The sequence below is a fragment of the Raphanus sativus genome, chromosome 2 (genome assembly GCF_000801105.2).
Source record: "Raphanus sativus cultivar WK10039 chromosome 2, ASM80110v3, whole genome shotgun sequence".
In the NCBI taxonomy this organism is placed as follows: Eukaryota; Viridiplantae; Streptophyta; class Magnoliopsida; order Brassicales; family Brassicaceae; genus Raphanus; species Raphanus sativus.
This window is the reverse complement of record NC_079512.1, coordinates 33439492-33463566: the sequence shown is the minus strand read 5'-3', so window position 1 is coordinate 33463566 and position 24075 is coordinate 33439492. Positions and strand designations below refer to the sequence as shown.

Genomic DNA, 24075 nt, shown 5'->3' with positions numbered 1-24075 from the left:
TAAAACGGTAAATAGGTAAAGTAGACGCAGAAAAAGTGACGCGGCCGCTGGTTTTTTCGGCGTCTTGACGCTGGACGCTGCGTCTAGACGCAGACGCCGACACCGGTACCTGCGTCGATGAAACGAACAAGCTTTGTTCGAAAATCATTGCCGCAGACGCAGACGCCGGACCTGCGGCAACCAAACGAACAGCACTACTATAAAAAATCGATCTATCTCTGACTTAGACCAACACGACAATTCTTCATCCAATATAAATTACTAGACCACCAACGAGTAGTTAATCCCATCAATATTATTTGACTATTGTTAGTTTTGCAAATTATAATTTTGTTATCTTCAAGATCATATATTATATATTTTTGGATGATGCTGACTTGAATTGTCTCAATGTTGTATATGTGCATTTTAACTCAGAATTTTGTGAAATCTGTTTTTTTCTTTAGATCATTATAGATACTTTATTTCAAGTCTGAATCGGCAATGCTATTTATTTAGAACGGTGTGCTTACCCATGTCGTACTATCTAACATAATTGGTAAGAATGTTCGCTAGGATCTGATTTTAGACACGGCCTTTGGTTGGTCTCTAAAATATTAGTTTTGGTCTCTAAATATTTCTGGGCTTATACGCATAACAGCCCAAGTGCAGAGTGGAGACTAACCACAATTTCTACTATTTCAAGTTGCAAATAAGCTATCCGCTTCCGAAAGAGCTTTTCCCAGACATCCCACATTAAACAAAGAAAATTCGATTTTGTAAACATCATGATCCTAGATTGTATAAGTTATAGTATATGCATTACATAACTGAATTATACTAAATTAACACCCATCAAAAGAAATCAAATTAATGGGAAAATGAGACGAATGAATTGAGTCCCCCATGCACGCAACAGCGATATCCAAAAGATAACTAGTTTAAACTATTCGAACGAGATAAGAATAGGTTAATCAAAACAAAGTTGCACATTAAAACACAAAAAAAAAAGAGTGGTGATGGATGATCGTGGTCGGCACGATTTAGTAGAGTGTGGTCACAAGGTCAACCAATGCAAGGGTGTCAGAAATCAAATAATTTTCTTTTATCTTCTAGTATTATTTTAGGGAACTAGAGACATACACAAATATCAAGAGAAGATGATGTAAAGAAGGTTTTATCCATGTATCAAAACTATAGATTAGAGAGTAATTATCAGACTGGAATGTGTACATTTATTCAAATTTATGTTTTTTATTTTGTTGAGAAATGGGAGAAGAGAGAAGAGGTGAAAAGAGGGAAAGTTTCCCTCCAAGAAGGAGGAGAGGGGATGATGACGTGTACAAGTGCCGAATAAATACAAAACGCTTCCTTCCTTCCTCTCTTCACGCCCATGATTTTCGCTTAACGTCTTCTCTCTCTCAAAAAAAAAAAAACCATCGTTGAACACATCAATCAAATCAAATCTCTCCCTAACAAATCAATTACAAAATTATCCATCGTCGAGATCATAATCAAGTGGTCTCTCGAATTCACGCTTCTTATGATCTGAGATCGGGCATTGTTCTCTCTTTTGGATTCAGCGCCGCAGTTCAATGGCGTGAAACGTCAAAGTCATCATGGCTCCTACCAAAAACTCAGAATCTTCTCCACAGGTGCAGCCACCACCAAAACAACAACAGAATCAACAGCAGCAGAATAACTATCCTCTTCATGAACAAGACCTGGAGACTCTTGTGCGTCTCTCTCTCTCTTCTCATCATTTCACAAATGTTTGTTTATCCGTCAGAATATCAATTGTGTTTTTCTTCTTTCGGATAATAGGGTGACACCTGCAGCATTCCACAGCCTGGAAGCGCAGACTCGCGTTCCCATGGTGGCAACACGGTAAAACTACTGTGCCTAGATTACTCTCTAATGACACATTTAGCCTTCATATAATCAATCATCAGGCTCTCATAATTACTACTAAGATGTCTGCGGTTTCGTTTTAGTGTAAACGTAAACTATAAGAAACAATCTCTTGTTGAGTTACTATATCTCTGAATCTCGGTCAGTTTTTGTTTATGTATTTTGTAGACTTCATTTACTTTTCTACTTTTTTTAGGTATTCAAGACTGGACCGCTTTCTATTTCATCCAAAGGTGTTTTTTTGCGAGCCTTCCTTCTGTTTCAGTTTGAAACCTTTTCTACTTTGATTGTTTTACAGAAGCCGGAGTTTTTAAAATTTACAAAAGCTAAGTTCCACAAGTTTTTCTTAACACAGGGCTTGGGTGGACATCTTGGAAGAAAAGATGGTTTATCTTGACGCGTACTTCTCTTGTTTTCTTTCGGAGTGATCCGGTAAGCCTTTCTGATATAGTGTGCTGCGTCAATGTTACTTTCTTTTGTGTTTTTCTAGAGCTAGTAGAGGACTAACCGTCTTTATAGTTATTATTACCAATTCCCAAGATGCTCCGACTGTTTCTCTGTTTTTTATGAGAGTGACCATCCACCAATTCTTTTTTAGCTTTCTTGAACTCGACTCACATAGGAAGAAGGCTATAAGAGCAAAAGTTTTTGCTGGATAACGGAGGGACTTACTAGCTTAACTGCTTTCTGTCCGCTTCTAGTCATTTGATTTCTAGCTTTTACTTTTCAATTCTGCGAGAAAGAACTATATGCATTTAAACGAACAAACACTTTTTTTTCTTGAACAAATTAGGGGGAAATATTATATCATATATAGTCTTTTTTCAAGGAACGAAACTGTTATTACATAAGATGCGTATCTCATATTTATTCTGGTTTACTTTACAGAGCGCAGTCCAACAGAGGGGCGGTGAGGTTAATTTAACCCTTGGGGGAATTGATCTCAACAATTCAGGCAGGTTGGCTTATTGTTTGAATTCATTTTTGTTTTTCTATTATGCTAATACATCTGGTTCGGTTTTGATAACCTCATATAGTTTCGGACTATTTTTTTTTAGTGTGGTTGTGAAGGCAGATAAAAAGCTGTTGACTGTTCTCTTCCCTGATGGTCGTGATGGACGCGCCTTTACACTCAAGGTTTCTTTACAACTTTTCTTTTCTTTATCCTGGATCTTTTTATTATTATCAGTTGCATCCATCTCATTTCTGCATCTTATCTTACCTTCTGATATTTTATAGTCTTCTTTTCATTTCATAACCGTTACGCTCCGCTGAATTTTCTATTCTAGTCTGCTCTCATCTTTATCATCTCTATTGCATAGCAAAGAATAGGTTGAAACGTAAGTTTAAATATGAATTCGATGATTATTTGTGGCCTAATTATAGATCATGTAAGGACCGAGGTTCAGTGATGGATCAACTTTGCATTCTGATTCGATACTTTTTTTTGGCAGGCCGACACTATGGAGGATCTACAGGAGTGGAAAGTTGCTTTAGAAAGCGCTTTGACTCAAGCACCTAATGCTTCTCATGTTATGGGTCAAAATGGTATCTTCACAAATGATCATGCAGATGCCCCTGTCAGTGTTGAAGAACAGAGTATGTTTGTCCACTTTTCTATTGATCTAGTCTTTAAAAGTTCATGCATTACAACAAGATCAGTTTTGAGTGTTTTGAGAATGTCAAAGTTTTGTTCTCTCTAGAAAACCTAGTGACTTGGGAATATGTTACCATGTAAACATATATTCACTTCGTCTGGAGCTCAAGGCTGACCAGTTAGTATTGAAAGGCTCACAAGAATGTGGACACAGTTTAGGCAATCAGTGACATCCAAAGATTAGGTTATCTTTCAATTCATTTGGCCAATGATGCATTTTTCCCACTTTTTTACAGAAGTTGAAACACCAACAAGATCAACTGTCATCGGAAGACCAGTTTTACTTGCGCTAGAAGATGTTGATGGATCCCCATCTTTCTTGGAAAAGGCCCTTAGATTTGTTGAAGATCATGGTATTATTTTCAGGCTTTCAGCTTGATTTGCTGCTTATTTTAGCCCATATTGAGCATACAATACAACTTTATCTGCCAGGAATCAATGTAGAAGGAATCTTGAGACAAGCTGCTGATGTTGATGATGTTGAACATCGGATTCGTGAATATGAGCAAGGTTTTTGAATCTCTGCATATACACTATTAGGCTATCTATTTCTATCTTCTTGTTTTTCTGCATTGCGAATGTATATTAAAACTAGTCACTTGGTTCAGGGAAAAATGAGTTCACTCCCACGGAGGATGCTCATGTTATTGCTGATTGTCTTAAGGTACCTGACACTTGTCACTACTAATGCTGAGTTAGTCTTTCCCTCTTAAGCCTCTCAAATTGTATCCATGAATGTGCAGTATGTTCTCAGAGAGTTGCCTTCCTCTCCGGTGCCTGCATCTTGTTGCAACGCCCTTCTGGAAGCTTGCCGTAAGTTTATCATTCTCTTCTGTTTTTTTTTCTCTGTGTCTGCGGCAGGTCCCTTGTGTGGTATTCCATCCAAGCTAAATAAACTAAGCGATGATCTTCCTAGGGGCTTACTGTGACGATTATATTATGAGTTGTGGTGCTTTCAACATATCTTTCCCCAGATTTCTAACGCGTAACGTTATCAGGCACTGACCGTGGCAATAGAGTCAATGCTATGCGGGAAGCAATTTGTGAATCATTCCCTGAACCAAATCGACGCCTTTTGCAAAGGTAGTGTCTTATCTGTTTTCACGCTTAGTTAACGAAAATTTAGAGATGAACCGTGTTTATGCATAAAACCACCAGTCATTGAACTCCATGATCTTATAGAGCCTTACACCTCTCCAATTAACCGGGCACGTTTAGGGAGTTAGTTCACTTTTTATGAGTAATTAATTGTGTTTGTTTTTCCTCTTACAAGAATCCTGACGATGATGCAAGTAGTGGCCTCTAACAAAAATGTGAACCGGATGAACACGAATGCTGTTGCAGCGTGTATGGCACCTTTACTTCTTCGACCTCTTCTCGCTGGCGACTGTGAAATTGAAAATGATTTTGATGTCGGCGGTGATGGTTCTATGCAACTCCTGCAAGCAGCGGCCGCAGCGAATCATGCCCAGGCTATAGTGATAACACTGTTAGAAGAATATGCCAGCATATTTGGAGTAAGATTTTACTTTGGTGCAGTAGGATAGTGAAACCTTCATTATGTGTTTTTTCCAGTCACTAACGTCTTGTTAAATAAATGGTCTGGCTGCAGGAAGGTTCCTTATCGCCTGGCTTGTACTCTGACTCAGAAGAGAGTGGTAGTGGAACGGATGAGGGAACAGATGATGAAGAGTATGACGATGACGACGATGAATATGATGGCACACAGGGATCTGATGACTACACAGATGAGGAAGAGGACCTTAAAAATGAATCAAACGGATTATACAGTGAGAGTGCCGCCTCGGAGGACAATCATGTGGATGACATTGATCATGATGACCATAAGGCACGGTCATATACTAAGGTTCAATAACTAAACCATTTCTATAATTCTATTTTTAAGTTTACATTGATGATTCAAGTTCCTTGTCTTCGTTCCATTTTATTTGACATTTGCATTGTTGATTTTGCAGATAAATGATAATTTAAGCTCTGAATCCAAAACCCCAAAAGGAACTACGGAGCGCCAACTTACTAAGAAGCTATCATCTGGCTCTAACCGATCTTCACTACCAAGGCATGATGATGCAAAAAAGGATGAAAGTATCCTGGTTAAAGGTGCTGATAATGCAGAGGTAAAGGCTGTTGTAGAGGACTCAACAACTGAAGATAAAAGCTTATCAACATCAGATTTGGCATCTGCCATTAAGAAACCTTCTACATTATCCAGTCCACCAGGTGGAAGTAATAAGCGCTGGGGCCGTACCCCTGTAAGTTTCTTGTTTCGTTTCCATCCCGAGGACGTAGTTCTTGATGTGTTTTTCCTAGCTCTTAAGGGATCTAAACGTTTAGTAACAGTTTGGTCTTTTATGTGCCCAGGGGAAGAAAAACCTTCCGATGGAGTCTATTGATTTTGCAGCGGAGGTGGAGGTGGACGAGGACGAGTAAGTAACATCATCTCTACAAGTGATTTACATTTTATGTTTCTTCCTTGTTTGGCTTTCATTGTTTAGATCAAAACTCAAAAGGAACTTGTCAAAACTCTATCTAAAGTAGATCCTGTAAATCAACGTGGCCTACTACGCCAAAATGAGTACTTCATCCGACATTTTTTCTATTCTGCAGTGCTGACATTGAAAGACTTGAGTCAACCAAATCGGAGCTACAAAACAGTATTTCAGAGGAGGTCAGAAATAAGTCCTTCTAAGTTTGTTTTTGTTTTTGCTAACATCGTTCGCTATACAACTAGTGGCTTTTAACGAGTATGTGACCTGTAACAACCCTCATTTTTTCCTAGAACAGGTTAAAAACAATGCAGCTCTACAGGCTAGTTTGGAGCGACGGAAGAAAGCTTTATACGTGCGGCGTGAAGCACTAGAAAAAGATGTAAAGGCTTAAAAACAAAATCATAGCCTAGCTATGTGCTGTTTGTTCTTATCGAGTATTTACAAGGCTTTTAGTTTATATATGTGCTTTACCTTCTTCCTCTAGGTGGGAAGACTACAAGAACAGTTGCAGCAAGAGAGAAATAAGAAATCTGCTTTAGAAGCAGGACTGAAGATGTCAAAAGGGAATCAACCTATTCTAGAAATAACAGATGAAAAGGTTGGTCTTTTGTTCGTCTTGTCTAGCAACTTTTCTTATTTTTGTTTCGGCTAAAATACATATCCAACTTGAAAGACATGTTTTCACAGTTGAAGAAAGATCTGCAAGACGTAGCTCAGGCGGAGGCTGATATTGCCAACTTGGAACACAAGGTTGATGATCTTGAAAATAGACTTAGTCAACAGGACGTAAAAGCCTCTGGTTCAACTCATGGTGCTAGCAAAGAATCTCGGAAAACTCCAGAGCACAATACAAAAATGTAAGGTTTCATCAACAGATTCATATTTTACCTCATACTCATAGCCTATGCTTTTCTGAATCATATTAACGCAAACCAGTAACCACTACTCTTCTTTCAACTTTGTCTCACAGAAAGGAGAAACAAAAGGATACTGAAGCAGCTTCTACTCACGTATCCGAAAGGTCATCGCTCAAGGTAACACGTTTAAAACCTCTGATATATTATATACTGTATATATATATATCTTAGCAAGTATGTTTCTTCTTCCTCTGTAATAATGCACTACAGATCCGTAACATTTTGCAGGTTGAACAAGGGTCTGCAAGAGAAAATGAGATAGAGAAGCAAAAAGATCCACGGAGCAAAAGCTCGCAACAAGAAACGTCACGTGGCAGCTCAAAGCTTGCGGGCATGTCAAAGAGGTCTGGCAGAAAGGGAGAGGTAATAGAAAAAAACACAAAACATAACACCAATTATATTGCAATCAAATATCGTTCAAAAAATAGGAGCTAAATGAGTACACAAACAAACAGGGAAACACAACAACTTCTGCACTTTCCAAATTGTCAATTCGACTCAACTTCCTAAAGGAGAGACGAAGTCAGATCGCGAGCGAGCTCTCAAACATGGACAATGGAAAAAGCACAGGGCAACCCAGTCCGTCCTCGGTGCAAAACCAAAGTTTGCAGGAAACTGAAAGAGAAACAGGATCAAACCAGAACCAGAGCCAGGAGTGGCAGAGCAGCAAACTCCATAGCCAGCATGTTCTTGACAGAGGAAGATCTGAGAACGGAGGAGAGAGAGGCAGAGGAGGATCTGGAGGAAACCAACCCAGCACAACACCAAGGACCTTCTCCAGATAATCTCTTTAGCTGCATATTAACCTCAACTTCCACAAATGTACAGCCACCATATACAACTCCAGGTCCATTTATATGCTTATTCTTCAACCCAAAACAACAAATAACATATTCATTCTTTTTAGTCTCTTTTTCTTGCTTCAAAAACCAAAACCTACACCCCTTCTTCTGTGTTTTAAGTTTTAACTGTGCGTTTGATATGTTATTTTGGTAGAGACATTCACAATAGTATAGAAACAAAAACTGATTTGTATCTAACAACAATGATTGAACGAAAATATAATGAAAAATGAAATAAATCAATACAAAAATTCCTATCAATGCTACTAGTATTCGTCATCATCATCATCATCTCCAGACAATAAAACAAATGATATCAAAAATCACGAAGCAGCTTCTTGACTTGCTCCAAGGTAACAAAGAGCACAACAGTGAAAGGACCTTGCCTACAAACCGTAGGAACAAACCCTTTATAAAGAGCCATCGGTCCTTCCGCTCTAACCGTCTTCACCGCGCAATCCCACGCGCCTTTATACCTCGCCTCCCCACCACTCGCATCCACCTTCATATTCATCACCCTCGTCTTTATCACGTCCACCGGATTCGACGCCACAGCCGCCACGATCCCCGCCGCGAAACTCGCCACCACGTGAGTCCCCAGCCCGTCCCTCATCACCCCGCTCTCCACCATCCCTTCCTTGAACTGATCGTACGACGCGAGCTGCGCCGCCGTCACTATCATCGCCCTGTTGATCGTCAGCGCCGAGCCTCGCCACAGGCTCGCCACTCCTTCCTGCCTCGCCATCCTCCTGATCGCGTCTCCCACTCCCGCGTAGCCGCGGCGCTCCGAGACGGGAAGCCTCCCGTCGGCTTGCATACGAACCATCGCCACGTCGGCCGGGTTTCCCACGGCGGCTCCGATCCCGCCGCCGACTAGCCCCGCGGCGATTTTACGGGTGAGACTCAGTTTACCGGACTCGGGATCGGTCCACTTCTCCTTGAGGACCTCGTAGAGACCCATCCTGGTGGTGGAGTAGAGAGTCTGACGGAGGAGCGTGGCGGAGACGCCGGAGAATAGCGCGGCGGCGCCTTCGGTTTTGACGAGGTTGATTCCGAGGGAGATGGGTCCTACTCTAGGAACTGACTGAGTCGTCGTCGTCTCCAGGAAAGCTGGAGGAGAGTTGTGGAAAGCGAGAGCTGGACGGAGGAGAGCGACGGTGGAAGCTTCGCCGTGGAGCTGAAGGCGAACCTTGATGAGATCGAGAGGGTGAGTGGAGCAACCCGCGACTACAGAGGCTATCCCACCTTCCACGAAACTTTTCACTCCCATTGCTATAAAAATTTGGAGTTTTTAAAAAAAATTTATTGAAGTGTTAAGACTAAAAAGCCGAAGGAGAAGAGAGAAGCTGAGAGATGTCTGAAGAAGAAGAGCACTGAGAGATGAAGTATTTATAGCGAGTTTTATGACACGGTTTTGTTGTTTGTGGAGTAAGAGCAGAGCTGTTTAATGTTGACGAATGCTTTTTTTTCTGTTTCCGGCTTCTTCGCAGTAGGAGCTGAGAGTGTTCTAATCATTAAAGGAAAACCCTAAATACTGTTAGGATTCAAGTCAGGTCAGACTCGCCGGTTTTAGAACTAGTCAAAGTTAATAAAAAAACGTGTGTATGCGAGGCGGCCCATTGTTTATTTCTGGGCTTTAAGTCAAGATTAATTGGGCCTTCTGAAAAGGTTTAACAAAAAAAGTTACGTCGCCTGAGAGATTCGAACTCTCGCGGGGAAACCCCATGTACTTAGCAGGCACACGCCTTAACCACTCGGCCAAAGCGACTTGTTATTTTAATTTAGCAAAATCACATGATTGCATGCCAAGTAACAAGCTGACCTATGCCCTATCTGTTGAATTTGTATTTTTGGCTCACCACTTGGGGGAAAAACAAACTCTAAAGAATCCAAAAATTTGAAAAATTGACCCCATCCCTTTAGCATTTCACAGACGTGTGCATTTATATTCTAAGAAGCATGATTGATTGTTAAAAATAAACGACTTTGTTTCACAGGGCTAAGCCTAGCTGCCACTTAAGAATGGAGAGGTTGAGGTTGCACTTGGCGTCATTCCATTACTCTTTCATGTTTATTACTAATCGACTTCTCCATAATCTCAAGAGCTCTAAAATCGTTTTTACCCTTCCACAGATCTGAAAGGAACCAAGAGAATAGAATACCATATATTCAAAAAGCCATATTATCGTTGAACAATTTACCTTTTCAAATACGAAATTAAAAAGGACCACCTGAAAATATTGGTTTTTTTTTTTTTTCAAACTTGTTACCTGTGAACGAACCAGATTAAAAAAGCATCTTATCCTCTCGTCCGATAAACTAGCTTCTCCTCCGTTCAACTTTGCGATCTCCACCGGCCGGCGCGTGGTGGCTCTGTTAGCGCCACCGTCGGTCGGGTTTGTTTCTTTTGCTTAGTATTTTGTAGATCTGGTGTTTATTCCGTTTGTGTTATGCTTTTTTAGTTCCTGTGTGGTTTGGGATGTGGCTTGTCTTCCTTTGAAGGTTAGTGGTGGATGAAGTGCTTTCTCAACGGGTTAGGATATGGGGAGGCTATATGTTCCGGACTTGGTGTCTTTATACCGCTCCTCCTTCTTGGTCGTAGCTTTTGGATCAGGTGTGCTCCTGCTTCTCCTCGTTCTCGTGAGCCATTGGTAATCTGTGTTTGTCAAGGTCTCTTTTGTTGGGTTCGTCTCTTGGATGGTAATCTGTTGTGTAGGCATCTACTTGCTTCTTCTCTATGGTGTGAGGTATCAAGACGAAGCAATGGGTTCGATCTTCGGCTCTTCTCTTGCGAGGACGTGACCACTCTCTTGCTTTGTAGATGGTTGAGTTTGGGTACACGAGGGTCCGCGTGCAAGAGCTGCTGATCCTTTTAGACGTTTTCCCCGCTTGGAGTTTCAAGGTTCGACCTTGTGCCTTTCCTCTCTTGGGTTGCCTGTGGTCTTAGTGCAGACGCGGTAGTGGTTGTTATTGGCTCTGTTTGCGCCTCGGTTTTTGATCGTTCCTGCCGATTTGTTTCTTGTGAGGTTGTGGTTGTGACCTGATGGATTGTGGTCTTCTCAAGTCTCTGTTTCTGAGTTCAACTCGTGCGTCTTCAGGTTCTTGGTTATGATTAGCGACCTGGTGCTGTTATGGAGTTTGGTTTGAGTTCCTTGATCTTTTAAGTATTTCAAGTCATTTTCTCTTTGTGTTAAATCTCTAGAGTAAGATTTCTTTTATGTTTTTAATTTGGGTCTCTGGGATGTTCGATATGTGAAATCGCCAGCCATGGTCTTCGGAAGAGTTGCGACTCTTGCCGACCTTTGTCATGTAATGATGGTACTTCCGTTTAAGTTGAATGATAATTCATAGATGACAAAAAAAAAGAAAATATTGGTTTTAAATAAAAAGACTTCCTTGTATACGACAAAAAGAAAGAAGAGTAAAATAAAACAACCGAGGCAAAAAAGTACAGAAAAGAAAAGAAAATTCGTGGTTGAGGAAACGTCTTCGTTTTGGAAAAAAAAGTAAATATGCTTGCTAATTTCTTCCTCCTTGTACCGAAGAATCTCTCTCTTCTCATCTTCCTCTTTTCCAAACCCTAAATTACAAAGACCACATTTTTAACATTTTCCAGAGAGAACATAAACAATCAACTTGGGCTCTTGTTTATTCGTGTGTTCTTCGATTTGGGTCCGTCATCATTTTGGAAGCTTACCCACCAGCGAATCCAACTCTGACGATTTCTAAGCTCTCTCTCTCTCTGCATGCCAAATCTTCGTTATTGATCCTCAAAGTAACCTCCTTTCCGGCCAAAACGCCGGCGAGATCTATGGTTGGTGGTCAGATTTGGAGTCCAGTCTCATATCTAATAGCTTGTGCATCTGGTGGAGGATAAATGCTCCTCGTCTTGGATCTAGGGCTTACTAGTCTAGTCCTTGTGATCTCTCTCCTCCTTCTACCTCTCACCGGCTTCGTTGTTGTTCGACGCAAATGGAGGCTCGCGGCTCTAAGAAGGGAGGAGATCCGGAGACTTCTTATTCACGCTTCCGAGGAAGCTGCTAGGGTAGAGCTAGAGGCCTCTGTTGAGTTCTCTTTTGTCCCCGTCACTACTAATAGCTTCTATTGCCCTGTTTGCTTTTCTCCTGCCTTGACTCGGTGCTCTCGTTGCAAAGCCGTTCGTTATTGGTATGCAAATAACATATAGTGTTTGTCTCGGTTTTGTTCGTCACATCTAATTTTTATTTATTTTTCTGTTCAGTTCCGGGAAATGTCAAATCATTCACTGGCGGCAAGGTCACAAAGATGAGTGTCAGCCTGCGTCCATCGTATATAATACGGACGATGAGAAGAGTGACTCTGATTTGAAATTTGGAGAAGGAAACGAAGGTTTGACTGTTGATGAAACTTTGTTGCTGCATTCGGAAGTAGAGACTGTACCAATCAGGGAAGGGATACTTTCTAGTACTTCCAGATCTTCTGAAGATGTGAATGGAGAAAGTGTAGATAACAGAGATGATGTTATAGATAAGGAAGAAGCTGTTTCTGTTGCTGAAACATCTGGATCCTCCTTCTCTAGCTTTTCCTCCTCACCCCGTAATGACTCTAGTGATGATACTTCTCTTGGTGAGTGCCTTAGTTCGTCTGATTCCGAGAGATCGGAGCAGCCCTTGCTGGATGCTCATGTTTCTGTAGCGTCAGAGGAGACATGTTTCAGCATTATCGACGATGTTCCATCCAAGCCGCTGTCTCCTAAATTTGTGCATTTGGTTGAGTCCGTAGATAACCTCGCTAACTTGCCTAAACTGAATCTTGTTAAGCCTGGGGGTGATGCTGGGCAGAACCAGAGACAATCAAGTAGCTTACCCTCATTAGTTCCGGATAGACATCCAGGATCAGCTCAACCAAAATCAGCTGACCCGTCTCTTCTGAAGTCGTCTGATTTTTGGGGTACGGCTCTTGCATCAGCAGAATGTGTAAGTGAAAGTTCTAAATCTGGTGAACCTGGTAAATCCTCTCTGCATGTATCCTTTGGCCCTTCTAGAGACACCTCAGCTGCAAAATTCTCTGAGCTTAGAAAATTCATTTCAGAAGAAACTCACAGGGCTGCATCAGGGACTCCAAATTTTTATGATGAATTGAATAGAAAAGAAAGAAATGCTAAAAGATCTGATGAGGCTGAAATTTCACTAACAAGTTCGTCTTCTATCAAGGCGCCACGCCCTTTGAATCCTACTGGTTTGTCCACTGTGACCCTTCGTAAGTCAAAGAGCACCAGTACTGGAAGTGGCGTAGTGTTGGCCCCTCTGAAGGTTGCGGAAGTCCAACTTTTGGCATCCAAGGCCTCGAAGGCGAGGGAGAGTCCTGATGTTGCGAAACAATCTGCTGTAGGTGCAAAATCTGGAACAGTTCTTGACCATCAGAAACAAAATGGTGTTGCCGATCACCGTATAACTTCTCTAAATGGGAAAAATGGTTTGAAGGCATCAGTACTGAAAGTTGTAGACCAGTGGACTAAACCGAAGTCATTAGCTGAGAATGAGATGGAAGGAAGACATGGTCATAAGGTAATCACTGGGTTCTAGCATGCTATCATCATTTTTCAACACTCATTACCTACATCAACAAATAAGCTCAGCTATTTTATTCTTATCAATTTGTTTGTGACATGCAGGGGCTCTTTTCATATGAATTATTTTTAAAGATGTATACCATTAAAACTGAGCTCCAGCCTTGTGGCCTCATCAATTCCGGCAATAAGTAACCCCAATTACTTTATCTTAGGAATTATACTTTCTGAAGAAAAGCACTAAGAAAATTCTCCTTTTTTCAGCTGTTTTGCTAATGTTGTCTTTCAATGCCTGATGTTCACTCCTCCTTTGACCACATACTTTCTCCAGCAACATCATTCTAGAGCATGTGCGTCTCTGGACTCTCTTTTTTTCTTTCTTGTGTAATATGTGGTAGTTGTTCTGGGATGCTATGTTTTGTTATCATTGTTATCAACCACTAAATAGGTCATTTTAACTATTAGGTCCAAACAAAGAACAATGCTTCACCTGTGGGTTTGAGAATCTGGTCTTAAAGGCAACAGAAGGAAAGTCTCCACTGTCTCCCAATGGGTTGCTGTCACAGCTGCATAATATCGGAATCTCTCTTGGGAATGGCAAGCAAGAAGATGCACATGAATTCCTTAGGTGAACTAACATTCTGCAATCGAACAAACGCTGATGCATATATGTATATTGCAACTGGAACAGTCTTGTTTTGATTTCATTTTCCTTTCCCTTTTGCAGGTTTGTTGTCGATACAATGCAGTCAGTGTGTATCAAGGCGTCTGAATACGATATGCCAAAGACTAGGAAACTAGAAGATACAACTCTAATTGGTTTGACTTTCGGCGGATACCTCCGTTCAAAGGTATTCTTACCTATAATATTTATATATGACTCAATACTCAGTACGTTGTTTTGGAGGGAGTAGTAATGCTGATCGTTTGAGACAATTATGATGTCTGCCAGATTAAATGCATGAACTGTCAAGAAAAATCTGAGCGGCGTGAGAAAATGATGGATCTAACGGTTGAGATTGATGGGGATATTAGCACCTTGGAGGATGCTTTGCGTCGATTTACAAGGACTGAAATATTGGATGGAGAAAACAAATACAAATGTGGCAGGTTGGTCAGCATTTTCTTTCCACGTGTTTAAAAGCTACTGTGGTCGTTCGATACTTCCAATTCTCTTTTCATTGTTTTATGGATGATAAGAGTCTTACATGAGCTATTTATATAGCCTTTCATCTAATTTAGTTGCAAGACATAGACTCCATGGTGAACTGAAATAAAGTTCCATGGGGCCTACCAAGCCAACTATATAGAGTACTGTCATTGTCTTTATTTGCTTAGTTCTAGCCAATCAACTGAAACCTCTCATTCGATTCTGGCAATGAGGTTTACAATCGATGGTTGACGAGTGCCAACTTTTTCTCCGGTGAGCAGGTGTAAATCCTACGAGAGAGCCAAAAAGAAACTGAAAATTACAGAGCCTCCGAATGTGCTTACGATTGCACTAAAACGATTCCAGGTAACTTCTCTCTTCAGTGGATACACAGTTTGTTTCTGTCGACTCCATCTGTGTTCTCTTGTTAGCTAAAAATTTCGGGACACTTAATTTTTGCAGTCAGGGAAATTTGGGAAGATCAATAAGTTGGTTAGGTTTCCAGAATCGCTGGATTTGGCTCCATATGTCAGCGGTGGAAGTGAAAAATCACATGACTACAAACTCTATGGAGTGATTGTTCACTTGGATATAATGAATGCAGCATTTTCTGGCCACTATGTCTGCTATGTTAGAAACAGTCAAAACAAGTGGTACAAGGCTGATGATAACACGGTAAGTTGCTCATATATTTAACAATGCAAAAGCTGTTTGCCAATTAGTTTACAAACAAGTTACATTTTTTTTTAAAAAAAGTTGGAAGTCACTAGGAATTTCCTACTTACAAAATTGTAGTCTGCTACAATTACAAAATTGTAGTCTGCTACAATTTTCATTTTGTGGAGAGAAAAACCGTTGGCTTCCAACTCATTTTCTGGTCTCTTCTCGTAATCATTTGTGGAAGTTTCGATGTCTAATTCTTTTGTTGTGCATATTGATTATTTTCAGGTGGTAACTTCTGATGTTGAAAGGGTCTTGACAAAGGGAGCTTATATGCTGTTCTACGCAAGGTTAATACATACTACAATGCATACTCTTTTACAATTGTGGATTATGCTCGATCTGGTTATTTATGCTATAAATGAACTGACTACAGGTGTTCTCCAATTCCTCCAAAATTAGTAGTATGTAATAAAACAGAAGCATCCACCAATAAAAAACGCAGTGTGCCACCGCTGGTACCTAAGACTAGTGTGTCACGGTCTGTGTCTACCGCAAATCCTGTGTGTTCTTCCAACACTCCCGGTGGTGACCGATCTGGCAATATACAATCATTTTATTCCAGCTTCCAGAGGCTGCAGAGAATTTTAGAAGAGGACTCGTCGAGTGACAGTTCTTCTCTCTTTGACAGCAACTCAGATGAATGCTCTTGCAGCACAGACAGTACAAGCATGGACGACTTCGCTGACTTCATTTTTGGTGATCATCAAGGACGGGCTCCCGGACAGTCTGAGACTCCCTCTCCAACATCATCATCCTCTTCCTCGCCTTCTCCTCCCTTCACAAGGCATTCGCGGCTACGTGACTCAAGTCTTAATTCTCCAGAAACTTGCCGTGCCTCCAGACATCGTCACTTGCCAGTGGGAGGAGAAAAGTAAGTGAAACGATGGTTTTTTTTTTGTCGACTGGCTCAGCTAAGTTAAAATAGTAGAGAACAAAGTAGATTTACACAGGTAGAAGGGGTTGGTTTTATTAACAAACCTTTTAGGCTTGGTGAAATGTTGTAACTGAGAAGTGGTATATATAGTAGTGTATAGTGGGGAAGAGAGACTTGTCCCATGAAATTGTGCTGTAACGGAACGGAATTTACGTTTGTTAATAAGGTGTCTTTGATTTTTATATTAAGAAATAAAGCTAATCTAATCGTCTACACAAAGGTGTATTAAATTACTATTAAGGTGTATGCTTTTATTTCGTTGCAATTTCCATAAATTGGAATATGTTTCATTCAGACTCATGTTTCCAGCGTAGAGAACAAACCAAGAAAATCCAAATAGCAGAGACAACAAACATTCAGCACGTACTGTGAAGGATCCTCTTAGAATTTAAGAACAAGTATGATCTGAAAATGAACAAACATTATCCGAAAGTAGGTCATATCCGAGCCACGTACGAATTGGCCTGTGTCACATATCTCACCCAACGATATGGATTGTAACTACTTGATTTCTTTGCTATCTGCAAGTACTTGACCTGCTTTACACAATCAATTACAAACAAGTCGAGAGGACGGTACGGTTAATGGAAATACAAGAAGGGTGACCATTTGTAGTTTACTCACCTGGAGTTTAGAAACATTGTACATCGGTATGGTGAAGGTCATGCTAACCGGCCCTGCTTCCTTTGTGAGATTACCTAAAAAGAAATCAAAAATGTTACCAGTGGTGCTTTATCTGAGAGGACAAATAAGGAAAACTTATAAGAGGATGGGTCACCATGAAACTCCTGTGAAAATGTCAGCTTTGCACGCAGTGTATGCTCAGCTCCACCAACAATCTGGAACACCACAGTTAGCTTATGGAGTCACCAATACTATATTTCTATATACCTAAAACTAGCAAAAGATTCAACAACACTTGCCTTTTTCAAACTCCATTCAAGCATTTTGCTGGTTTCCTTGAAATCTGTCTTCTGTCCAGTTGCACCGGGTTCTAACTCAAAACTAGCCCTGTCACAACAAACATGACCCGTTGAATCCATCTCTTGTTTGATTCAAAATTTTACCATGACTTACATTTATGAACGAAAAACGCATTTTAACGTACCAACCAAAAAGTTATTTACCTGGAAGTGTAATTTGGTAAAGGCATCTGGACCGCAATCGTGTTTGCAATTATGTCTGAAGGGAACTCAGCGCGTATTTTAATAATCACTTCAGCCTAATTTTAAACAAGCAGAGAGATATGTGAATTAAGCACTGAGAAAGCAAATTATATATACCAATTGAAACACTTATATAGTTCAAAAGATAGATGTGATTGTACCTTGAGGCGTCCGGCCTCTTCAATCAAGGTATTAACATGAAAAGGAGGCTTGAACTCCTGGGTCATACGGTAATTCATAACAGGAAATTCACCATCTGGTGGAACCTGAAAAGGAAACCCAAGTTAAAGAGCAAAACAACAAGTTGTGACATGTGGTAATTTTACTGAAACTCACCAGGGACAAAGTCCTATCCGAATCGAAGCTATCAAGACGAACAGACTCATGAAAGTTACAATCATCAAGTATCACCCCTGAACCTGAAGAACTCCTATAGTCTGCAACAAAAGAATCAAGTTATACTTCAATTGCATATAGTCTAAGGTGGTAGCTATATATTAAAGAATCGGATATGAAGGAAGCTTATAGGTGGAATCATGCAGCTTAGTTCACATTTTAAGCATTCTCAACTTCCAAATGTAATATTTGATTTAAAAGGGGTGAAACAAGCAAATACCATATACTGATCTCCCTCCTCTTCCTATGTTTAGGTCTTCATTAAGAGCTATACGAATTTCTGGATTACCAGAAAGATAACTCTTCATTTGAATGGTGCCATCAATCTCAGAAGTCAGTATATAACCCTGTTCAAAAATTGGAAAATAACATAAAGATGCAACTGCATATATTAGGACAAAATGCATAGAGCCTTGCCAAGACTTCCGTACTGGACAGAAAGTTAATTACTCACGCTTGAACTAAAAGTGACACTGATTTTCTCAATGATGTCCACAAAAATTTCCTCTCTTCTCCGACCACTAGGATCATTAGCTACAACCGACTTTGTAACTGCTGTTCCAGGCATCCTTTTGGCTCCTTGCTGCATAACATTAACTCAAGGCGTCAGAGTCACATCTACAATAAGGAGGAAAAATAAAATCAATCTTACATTGAAGATGGCAGCAGGATCGATAGGTTGAAGGCGTGCAGGAGCAATCAAAATTGGCTCGTTGAATACATAGGATTTCAAAACCTCCGTTGATGTAGTTTGCACGTAGCCAAAATCCTAATAAAAAAAGAGCATATGGTCATATTTTTGCAAATTTCGCTACTAACATAATTGCTAAATGAAGATAAAACGAATGTGGACATGACTTACAATAACTTCATCAAGCAACTCATACACGAGCACAAAATTTTTCCTGAATGAATCTTCGTTCAAAACACCGAGGTAATCCTTGATAACCCGAGCGATCCTTTGTAGAAGCTCCAAGACAAGAGACGGCGAAACATTAACCCTCGTTGTCGCAACAAAATATAGACCAACAACCTTGACATGGAAGTAGTTCACACCATCTACATTCTATAAAAACACAACACAAAAAAAAGAGTTCAGATAAAACCATTAGAGCTCAGAACCAAACAGAAAGAATGAATCATTAAACAGATTATAGTTTTGTCACATTTGAATAATTGATAATCTCTAATGAGTACGAGGGTACCTACAAAGATAGGTGGTGCCTCGGCATTACCATCCTCCTTCCAGAACTTGACTTTACGGAAGAATGTCTCTGTACTTCCTTTTGGTACCTCAGTTCGATCTATATAGCAATAGAAAGTTACACATCTTCAAAAAAAAAATTCTAGTGGATTCCACAAGATCTGATCGGATACAGTTTATATAGAATCGTATAATCTGAATTGTAAATTCGGGTAAACGTATAGGTGATAAGATAAGAAATGCTGGTAGATCAAACAGATCAACGAGCTTAGAGCAGCTTCAAGGGAACACTTCACACGAAACAGTAACAATTAAGATCCGGAGATAGAGAGCGAGAGAGAGAATTAGAGAGGTTACAGTCGCGGAAGACGATGTTATCTCCACGCTGAGATAAGACGAAGAACTGAGAGATCATCATCTTTTTACTTAGCGGATGATTTCCGATTTCTCGCCGGTGGATTTGGTTTCAGACAGCTGATCGCCGATCGGTCTTGTGTCTGGCTGTGTGTCTGGTCTGGTGGTTCACGTTTTTTTTATTAACCAACTGCCGTCGTTATCGTAAAGCTTCTCCTTGTTATGGGGTCTTTTTGAGATTATGGATCCGTTTGTTCACTGATGGGCCCGTTTTAGGACATTAATATGGCCCAGATCCTTTCTCTTTTTTTTTCTTTGGAATTTTAAAGCATGGCAAGATAAAATGTTGAATTTCTAAGTAATATTAAATGTATCAAATCAAATTAACTCAAATATTTATTACATAAATTAACTCAAATATTTATTCGTATAGTATTTCTAACAACAACTTCACAAATATTCGAGTATTTATAACCAGCAACATCACCTTCCATTACCTTTTGCTACCGACGACTGATTTTGTGCCAACGAAATCACGAATATCCCATAGCGATTGCCCACATATTTTTCAGCTTTACTTTTATTTTTCAGTAGTACAAGAAAACAGAAGACTTGACTAATTGTCCACCATATTATTCTAGTCTAACAGGAGATCAACTTTAGTTAGGGTTAAAACTTAATAATGTTATAAATGGCTGACGTATACAGAAATGACAATTAATGATGGTGGATACGATAGATCTTATCAGGTGTCGCATCTGGTATGGATGAACAATAGAAAAATTGGATGGAATATTTAATAGAAATCATTTATGAAAAAATATAACCAAAAGGTAGATATATACTGTAGTATATAGTCTACTAATAACGAATTACAGATTAATATACTCATCGAGTGAAAAGAACCATGAGCTATAAAATACGATAAGGATCGAGACCATTTTAGATGACAACACACAGCGAAAAGCCACTCAGTTAAGTTTGGCTTAAAATTTCGGTCGTTATTAAAATCACAACTGGGAGCACCGGAGCAGTCTCTTACCCGCCAGCTCTATGAGACAGAACACCAAGTAAGTTTACGTGTGTTAGATATTTTAATGATTTTTAATCTAGGAAACTGATGGAAAGCAAAACGTATGGTCCATTAATAAGTGAACCACTGTTTAGCTAAAAAAAGCAGACTCATCTTTCCAATCGTATGGTCCATTAATAAGTGAACCACTGTTTAGCTAAAAAAAGCAGACTCATCTTTCCAATCTTGAACACACAACACACAGTCGCCATCTCTCTCTTTATCTCACTTCTCACACCCATAAATTTAGGGAATCAAAAGAATATTAACAAAAGAAAGAAAAAAAAAACTTTTTATCTTCAAGAATTAAGAAAGTGTGTGCTGGGTTGCAAAACGCCAAAACCTAATTCAAGATCCTCTCACTCAAAGAAAGGTAACAGTTATGAATCTGTTTCTTTTTCCGTAAGCAGATCCCTGGATGCATTCATCTAGTCTTGTTATTTCTTTTCTCTGAGTAATTTCTGGATCTGATCTTTCTCTCTCTTCTATCCATCTAGGGTTTCTTGAGAATATTATTTAAACCCTCTTTAGCTAATAGTCCGCTTCGTTTTATTTCTTTGTTCTTGGTCTAAATGTTGTTATGGGTAGGAAAGATTCAAGATCAGTAGCGAAGGAGATCAGGTACAATGGCGAGAGAGAAGATAAGAATTAAGAAGATAGATAACCTAACAGCGAGACAAGTTACTTTCTCTAAGAGAAGAAGGGGAATCATCAAGAAAGCCGGTGAACTTTCGATTCTTTGCGATGCTGATGTTGCTCTCATCATCTTCTCTGCCACTGGAAAGCTCTTCGAGTTCTCTAGCTCAAGGTATGTGTAATCATTTTTGTAAAATTTCTATCATTTTCTTTTTCAGTCTTTGCTTGTGTTATATATAGAAAACATGGTTGGAAAAATGATCATTATGTTAAGATATGTAAATATATGAGATTTTTAGTTATATTTTTTTTACTTTTTGAAATAATTTATTTCTTGGGCTCGGAGAAATCATGTACGGAATTAGCTCCGTGTCACGGCGTAATTTGATGATAAATATTGAAGCAGGAGAATTAAAGATTCTGACGACCTAACATGATTGTACTTGCTCTTATCCCTTTTCTCTAGTAAGAATATAAGAATTATGTTTACTTACCTTACTCATCTTGTAATTACCGTTAATATGACATAATGAAACATAACTACATAAGTATAGGATAGATTATTTACTTTTTGTAAACCATATTTATTCAGACAAATGATAACTTTTCTATAATCTAAAAGAGAGAGAGTATAATATTTCTTTTTTGTAATTGTGCTAATTTATGCAAGCATGTGTAAATATAGATACATGGTACTTACCACAATTGGAATGATCTTCTTTTTCTCTTTCTCTTACTTTATTTCATGTATTACAAAAGTCTTTGACAGTCACTTTGGGTTTGATTGGGGATTAAGTCTTAACCACTCGTTTATTTATTGTGATAAGCATATATTACCATAACTGTAGTGGAGCCATCTAATAAAAATATCATCTGCACATTTTTTTGACTTGATGTCTACTTTTGATTTCTTCTTCTTTATAGTACCTAAAACTTTAGATAATTAATTTAATAAATTGCATATATGGACGAAGGAAAGCTTCTTCTGAAGGATGTATTGTTTGTTGATACGTGTAGTATGAGAGACATATTGGGAAGGTATAATCTTCATGCAAGTAACATCAACAAAATGATGGGTCCACCTTCTCCATATCACCAGGTGTTCTCATTATCACTCACTCTCTTCTATTGGTTTGTTTCTCTTATCTCTATATTATGCGAGTTTTTAATTGTTTGTTGTAAGTCCACATATAGAGACATCAAGTGACATGGCATAATCAGCATCATTAGTCTTGAAGAATCTTATTACTTGGTTCTACATATCAGTAATAGAACCTGAAAATCTTGACTTTGCATCTAGCAGCTAGAGAATTGTAACCTCTCCCGACTAAGTAAGGAAGTGGAAGACAAAACCAAGCAGCTAAGGTATGGCTTCATCTATATGCTAAACAAATCTTTCATATAACTGAAAGAGATAAATTATTTCATGTGTGGTTTTTATGTTCTGAAGACGAATATCTATGAATGTTGCTTATACAATCTATTCATCTAAGAAAACAAAGTTATTTTATTTCATGGGTAGGTTCTTCGATGTCTTAATTATCAGGTTGTAAAAACTATTTCTAAAGCTTACAAGAGTTTAGTAGTTTTCAAATATGACCCATAATTCTCACCCCGAACTTTTTATCGCTATAACATCTAGTATTAGTTTACATAGCTGGTATTGAGTGAGTTCAATACAAATCTTCAAAGCTACGTACCTTACTAGTCGAGGCGATTTTTTTTCAAAGCTACGTTTCTTGGTATTGAGTGAGTTCAATACAAATCTTCAAAGCTACGTTTCTTCTTATTCTATGTGAGATTTTTTTCAATGTATAGCTAGAGATTATTAGTATCGTATGCGTATTCATGTATGCAATGTGGGTTTAAAAGCTTCGTTATAAAGTTGAAAATGTATATATAAAAGCGATTTTGGTGCGGTACTCTAATGTAATACTAGACAATTGAGAGGAGATGATCTTGAAGGATTGAACTTAGAAGAGTTGCAGCGGCTGGAGAAATCGCTTGAATCCGGACTCAGCCGTGTGTCTGAAAAGAAGGTTTATTACTAAACATAGACTAATAACAAGTCCATTTTTGTAACGTGACATATAGTAGCAACAAGCTGTCTAAAATATATAAGAGTGTGACATTGTTGATGTTGTTGTTAACCAGGGCGAATGTGTGATGAGCCAGATATCTTCACTTGAGAAACGGGTTAGAACATAAAAATACGTGTCAAGGATGACATTATGATTAAGTCTATATGTAAGTATGTATATTAATAAGTGGTTAACACATGCAGGGATCGGAGCTGGTGGATGAGAATAGGAGACTGAGGGAGCAAGTATGGCTATATACCCAATATAGAATTCATTCCTTATTCATAGTACTGGTATTCTGAATCATCATACTAATACAAATATTAGCTAGTGACGTTGGAGATGGCTAAAACGATGGCGTTAAAGGAGGCTGTGGAGACAGAGTCGGCGACAACAAATGTGTCAAGCTATGACAGTGGAGCTCCTCTTGAAGATGACTTCTCAGATACTTCCCTTAAGCTTGGGTAATATAACTAACTAATCCAGTGAAGATATATATATTCAGCGTGTGGAAGTGGAATATGTGGATGTTATACTTATTATGTTGGTTTCTTTTATTTTGTTAGGCTTCCCTCCTGGGAATGAAATTGGAGAAAGAAGGGTGCAACAGAGTTGACATTGATGAGAATGAAACAAACTGATTCATGTCTCCCTTTTGTCACTGTCTTTCCTTATTTAATAAATGTTGAAAACAATTGAAATGGCCGGAAGCTCGAATTATCATTGCGTTTTGTGGAGACTGTGAGCAATAAGCTTCTCACATCGTGTTATTGTTTCTCTTTGTTTTCTAAAACTATTTTGCAACAAAGAAAAATCAATGGACCTGCTGCTATTCTCTTTAATTGATTTTAACACCCATCTATTTTGCTCGATTAGTAATTCATCAACCAACATGTCTTGTTAGTGTGTTCCCTAGTTCGATGTTTTACATTTCATGATCTGCTTCTAGGAATGAGTTTTTTTTTTTTCTTAATCTAATGCCCATGCTAATTCGG

General features: G+C 39.1%; 5 protein-coding genes and 1 non-coding gene across 13 annotated transcripts; 3 read left to right on the top strand and 3 right to left on the bottom strand.

Annotated features, from left to right (window-relative positions):
- The first annotated feature begins 1366 nt into the window (after positions 1 to 1366).
- On the top strand, positions 1367 to 7885 carry LOC108842849 (rho GTPase-activating protein REN1). 4 transcript variants are annotated; one of them, XM_018615889.2, is made up of 23 exons: positions 1370 to 1715; positions 1804 to 1866; positions 2087 to 2123; positions 2246 to 2322; positions 2779 to 2849; positions 2949 to 3027; positions 3345 to 3489; positions 3784 to 3900; positions 3980 to 4057; positions 4156 to 4211; positions 4291 to 4360; positions 4546 to 4630; positions 4821 to 5064; positions 5160 to 5414; positions 5524 to 5820; positions 5930 to 5994; positions 6176 to 6236; positions 6353 to 6436; positions 6542 to 6655; positions 6745 to 6914; positions 7028 to 7091; positions 7203 to 7337; positions 7430 to 7885. In XM_018615889.2, the coding sequence occupies exons 1-23, from the start codon at positions 1599 to 1601 to the stop codon at positions 7757 to 7759; spliced, it is 2814 nt and encodes a 937-aa protein (XP_018471391.2). In that variant the 5' UTR covers positions 1370 to 1598; the 3' UTR covers positions 7760 to 7885. The 4 variants fall into 4 exon arrangements, with proteins under 4 accessions (XP_056859172.1, XP_018471391.2, XP_018471390.2 ...); XM_018615888.2 differs by having other exon boundaries at positions 7185 to 7337; XM_057003192.1 differs by lacking the exons at positions 7028 to 7091; positions 7203 to 7337; positions 7430 to 7885 and having other exon boundaries at positions 1367 to 1715; positions 6731 to 6914.
- A 97-nt stretch (positions 7886 to 7982) lies between these two features.
- On the bottom strand, positions 7983 to 9309 carry LOC108842850 (mitochondrial uncoupling protein 4). Its single transcript, XM_018615890.2, has one exon. It carries the CDS (start codon positions 9084 to 9086, stop codon positions 8133 to 8135), a length of 954 nt encoding a protein of 317 aa, XP_018471392.1. The 5' UTR covers positions 9087 to 9309; the 3' UTR covers positions 7983 to 8132.
- Positions 9310 to 9502: 193 nt separating this feature from the next.
- TRNAS-GCU (transfer RNA serine (anticodon GCU)) lies at positions 9503 to 9584 on the bottom strand. Its single transcript has one exon. It is a non-coding gene; the product is annotated as a tRNA-Ser (tRNA).
- A 1725-nt stretch (positions 9585 to 11309) lies between these two features.
- On the top strand, positions 11310 to 16390 carry LOC108842295 (ubiquitin carboxyl-terminal hydrolase 16). The gene is made up of 11 exons (XM_018615161.2): positions 11310 to 11983; positions 12057 to 13362; positions 13470 to 13555; positions 13629 to 13714; positions 13830 to 13992; positions 14092 to 14215; positions 14317 to 14474; positions 14796 to 14880; positions 14977 to 15189; positions 15463 to 15524; positions 15611 to 16390. The coding sequence occupies exons 1-11, from the start codon at positions 11694 to 11696 to the stop codon at positions 16110 to 16112; spliced, it is 3075 nt and encodes a 1024-aa protein (XP_018470663.1). The 5' UTR covers positions 11310 to 11693; the 3' UTR covers positions 16113 to 16390.
- Positions 16391 to 16444: 54 nt separating this feature from the next.
- LOC108842297 (AP-4 complex subunit mu) lies at positions 16445 to 19491 on the bottom strand. 2 transcript variants are annotated; one of them, XM_018615162.2, is made up of 13 exons: positions 19295 to 19491; positions 18943 to 19037; positions 18596 to 18799; positions 18386 to 18502; positions 18188 to 18316; positions 17954 to 18080; positions 17674 to 17774; positions 17499 to 17603; positions 17299 to 17393; positions 17095 to 17182; positions 16950 to 17010; positions 16796 to 16869; positions 16445 to 16710 (listed from the first exon to the last, which is right to left on the bottom strand). In XM_018615162.2, the coding sequence occupies exons 1-13, from the start codon at positions 19353 to 19355 to the stop codon at positions 16609 to 16611; spliced, it is 1359 nt and encodes a 452-aa protein (XP_018470664.1). In that variant the 5' UTR covers positions 19356 to 19491; the 3' UTR covers positions 16445 to 16608. The 2 variants fall into 2 exon arrangements, with proteins under 2 accessions (XP_018470664.1, XP_018470665.1); XM_018615163.2 differs by having other exon boundaries at positions 16445 to 16707.
- A 1049-nt stretch (positions 19492 to 20540) lies between these two features.
- Positions 20541 to 23940, top strand: LOC108823877 (MADS-box protein AGL24). 4 transcript variants are annotated; one of them, XM_018597183.2, is made up of 9 exons: positions 20541 to 20736; positions 20964 to 21171; positions 22017 to 22098; positions 22300 to 22364; positions 22939 to 23038; positions 23154 to 23195; positions 23284 to 23325; positions 23408 to 23544; positions 23647 to 23940. In XM_018597183.2, the coding sequence occupies exons 2-9, from the start codon at positions 20990 to 20992 to the stop codon at positions 23663 to 23665; spliced, it is 669 nt and encodes a 222-aa protein (XP_018452685.1). In that variant the 5' UTR covers positions 20541 to 20736; positions 20964 to 20989; the 3' UTR covers positions 23666 to 23940. The 4 variants fall into 4 exon arrangements, with proteins under 4 accessions (XP_018452685.1, XP_018452676.1, XP_018452695.1 ...); XM_018597174.2 differs by having other exon boundaries at positions 20542 to 20736; positions 20957 to 21171; XM_018597193.2 differs by having other exon boundaries at positions 20542 to 20736; positions 20952 to 21171.
- Positions 23941 to 24075: the final 135 nt, after the last annotated feature.

What these genes read in the sequence shown, in the direction of transcription:
- LOC108842849 (XM_018615888.2), top strand. Translation starts at nt 1,599, where the DNA reads ATGGCTCCTACCAAAAACTCAGAATCTTCTCCACAGGTGCAGCCACCA. An exon ending in GATCTCAACAATTCAGGCAG is followed by an intron (nt 2,850 to 2,948) that starts GTTGGCTTATTG and finishes ATTTTTTTTTAG; the next exon opens with TGTGGTTGTGAAGGCAGATA. An exon ending in CCAGAGCACAATACAAAAAT is followed by an intron (nt 6,915 to 7,027) that starts GTAAGGTTTCAT and finishes TTTGTCTCACAG; the next exon opens with AAAGGAGAAACAAAAGGATA.
- LOC108842850 (XM_018615890.2), bottom strand. Translation starts at nt 9,086, where the DNA reads ATGGGAGTGAAAAGTTTCGTGGAAGGTGGGATAGCCTCTGTAGTCGCG.
- LOC108842295 (XM_018615161.2), top strand. Translation starts at nt 11,694, where the DNA reads ATGCTCCTCGTCTTGGATCTAGGGCTTACTAGTCTAGTCCTTGTGATC. An exon ending in GATGCACATGAATTCCTTAG is followed by an intron (nt 13,993 to 14,091) that starts GTGAACTAACAT and finishes TCCCTTTTGCAG; the next exon opens with GTTTGTTGTCGATACAATGC. An exon ending in AACAAATACAAATGTGGCAG is followed by an intron (nt 14,475 to 14,795) that starts GTTGGTCAGCAT and finishes TCCGGTGAGCAG; the next exon opens with GTGTAAATCCTACGAGAGAG.
- LOC108842297 (XM_018615162.2), bottom strand. Translation starts at nt 19,355, where the DNA reads ATGATGATCTCTCAGTTCTTCGTCTTATCTCAGCGTGGAGATAACATC. An exon ending in ATCCTGCTGCCATCTTCAAT is followed by an intron (nt 18,317 to 18,385) that starts GTAAGATTGATT and finishes AATGTTATGCAG; the next exon opens with CAAGGAGCCAAAAGGATGCC. An exon ending in CGGATAGGACTTTGTCCCTG is followed by an intron (nt 17,604 to 17,673) that starts GTGAGTTTCAGT and finishes TTTCCTTTTCAG; the next exon opens with GTTCCACCAGATGGTGAATT.
- LOC108823877 (XM_018597183.2), top strand. Translation starts at nt 20,990, where the DNA reads ATGGCGAGAGAGAAGATAAGAATTAAGAAGATAGATAACCTAACAGCG. An exon ending in TATCTTCACTTGAGAAACGG is followed by an intron (nt 23,196 to 23,283) that starts GTTAGAACATAA and finishes TAACACATGCAG; the next exon opens with GGATCGGAGCTGGTGGATGA. An exon ending in ATAGGAGACTGAGGGAGCAA is followed by an intron (nt 23,326 to 23,407) that starts GTATGGCTATAT and finishes TACAAATATTAG; the next exon opens with CTAGTGACGTTGGAGATGGC.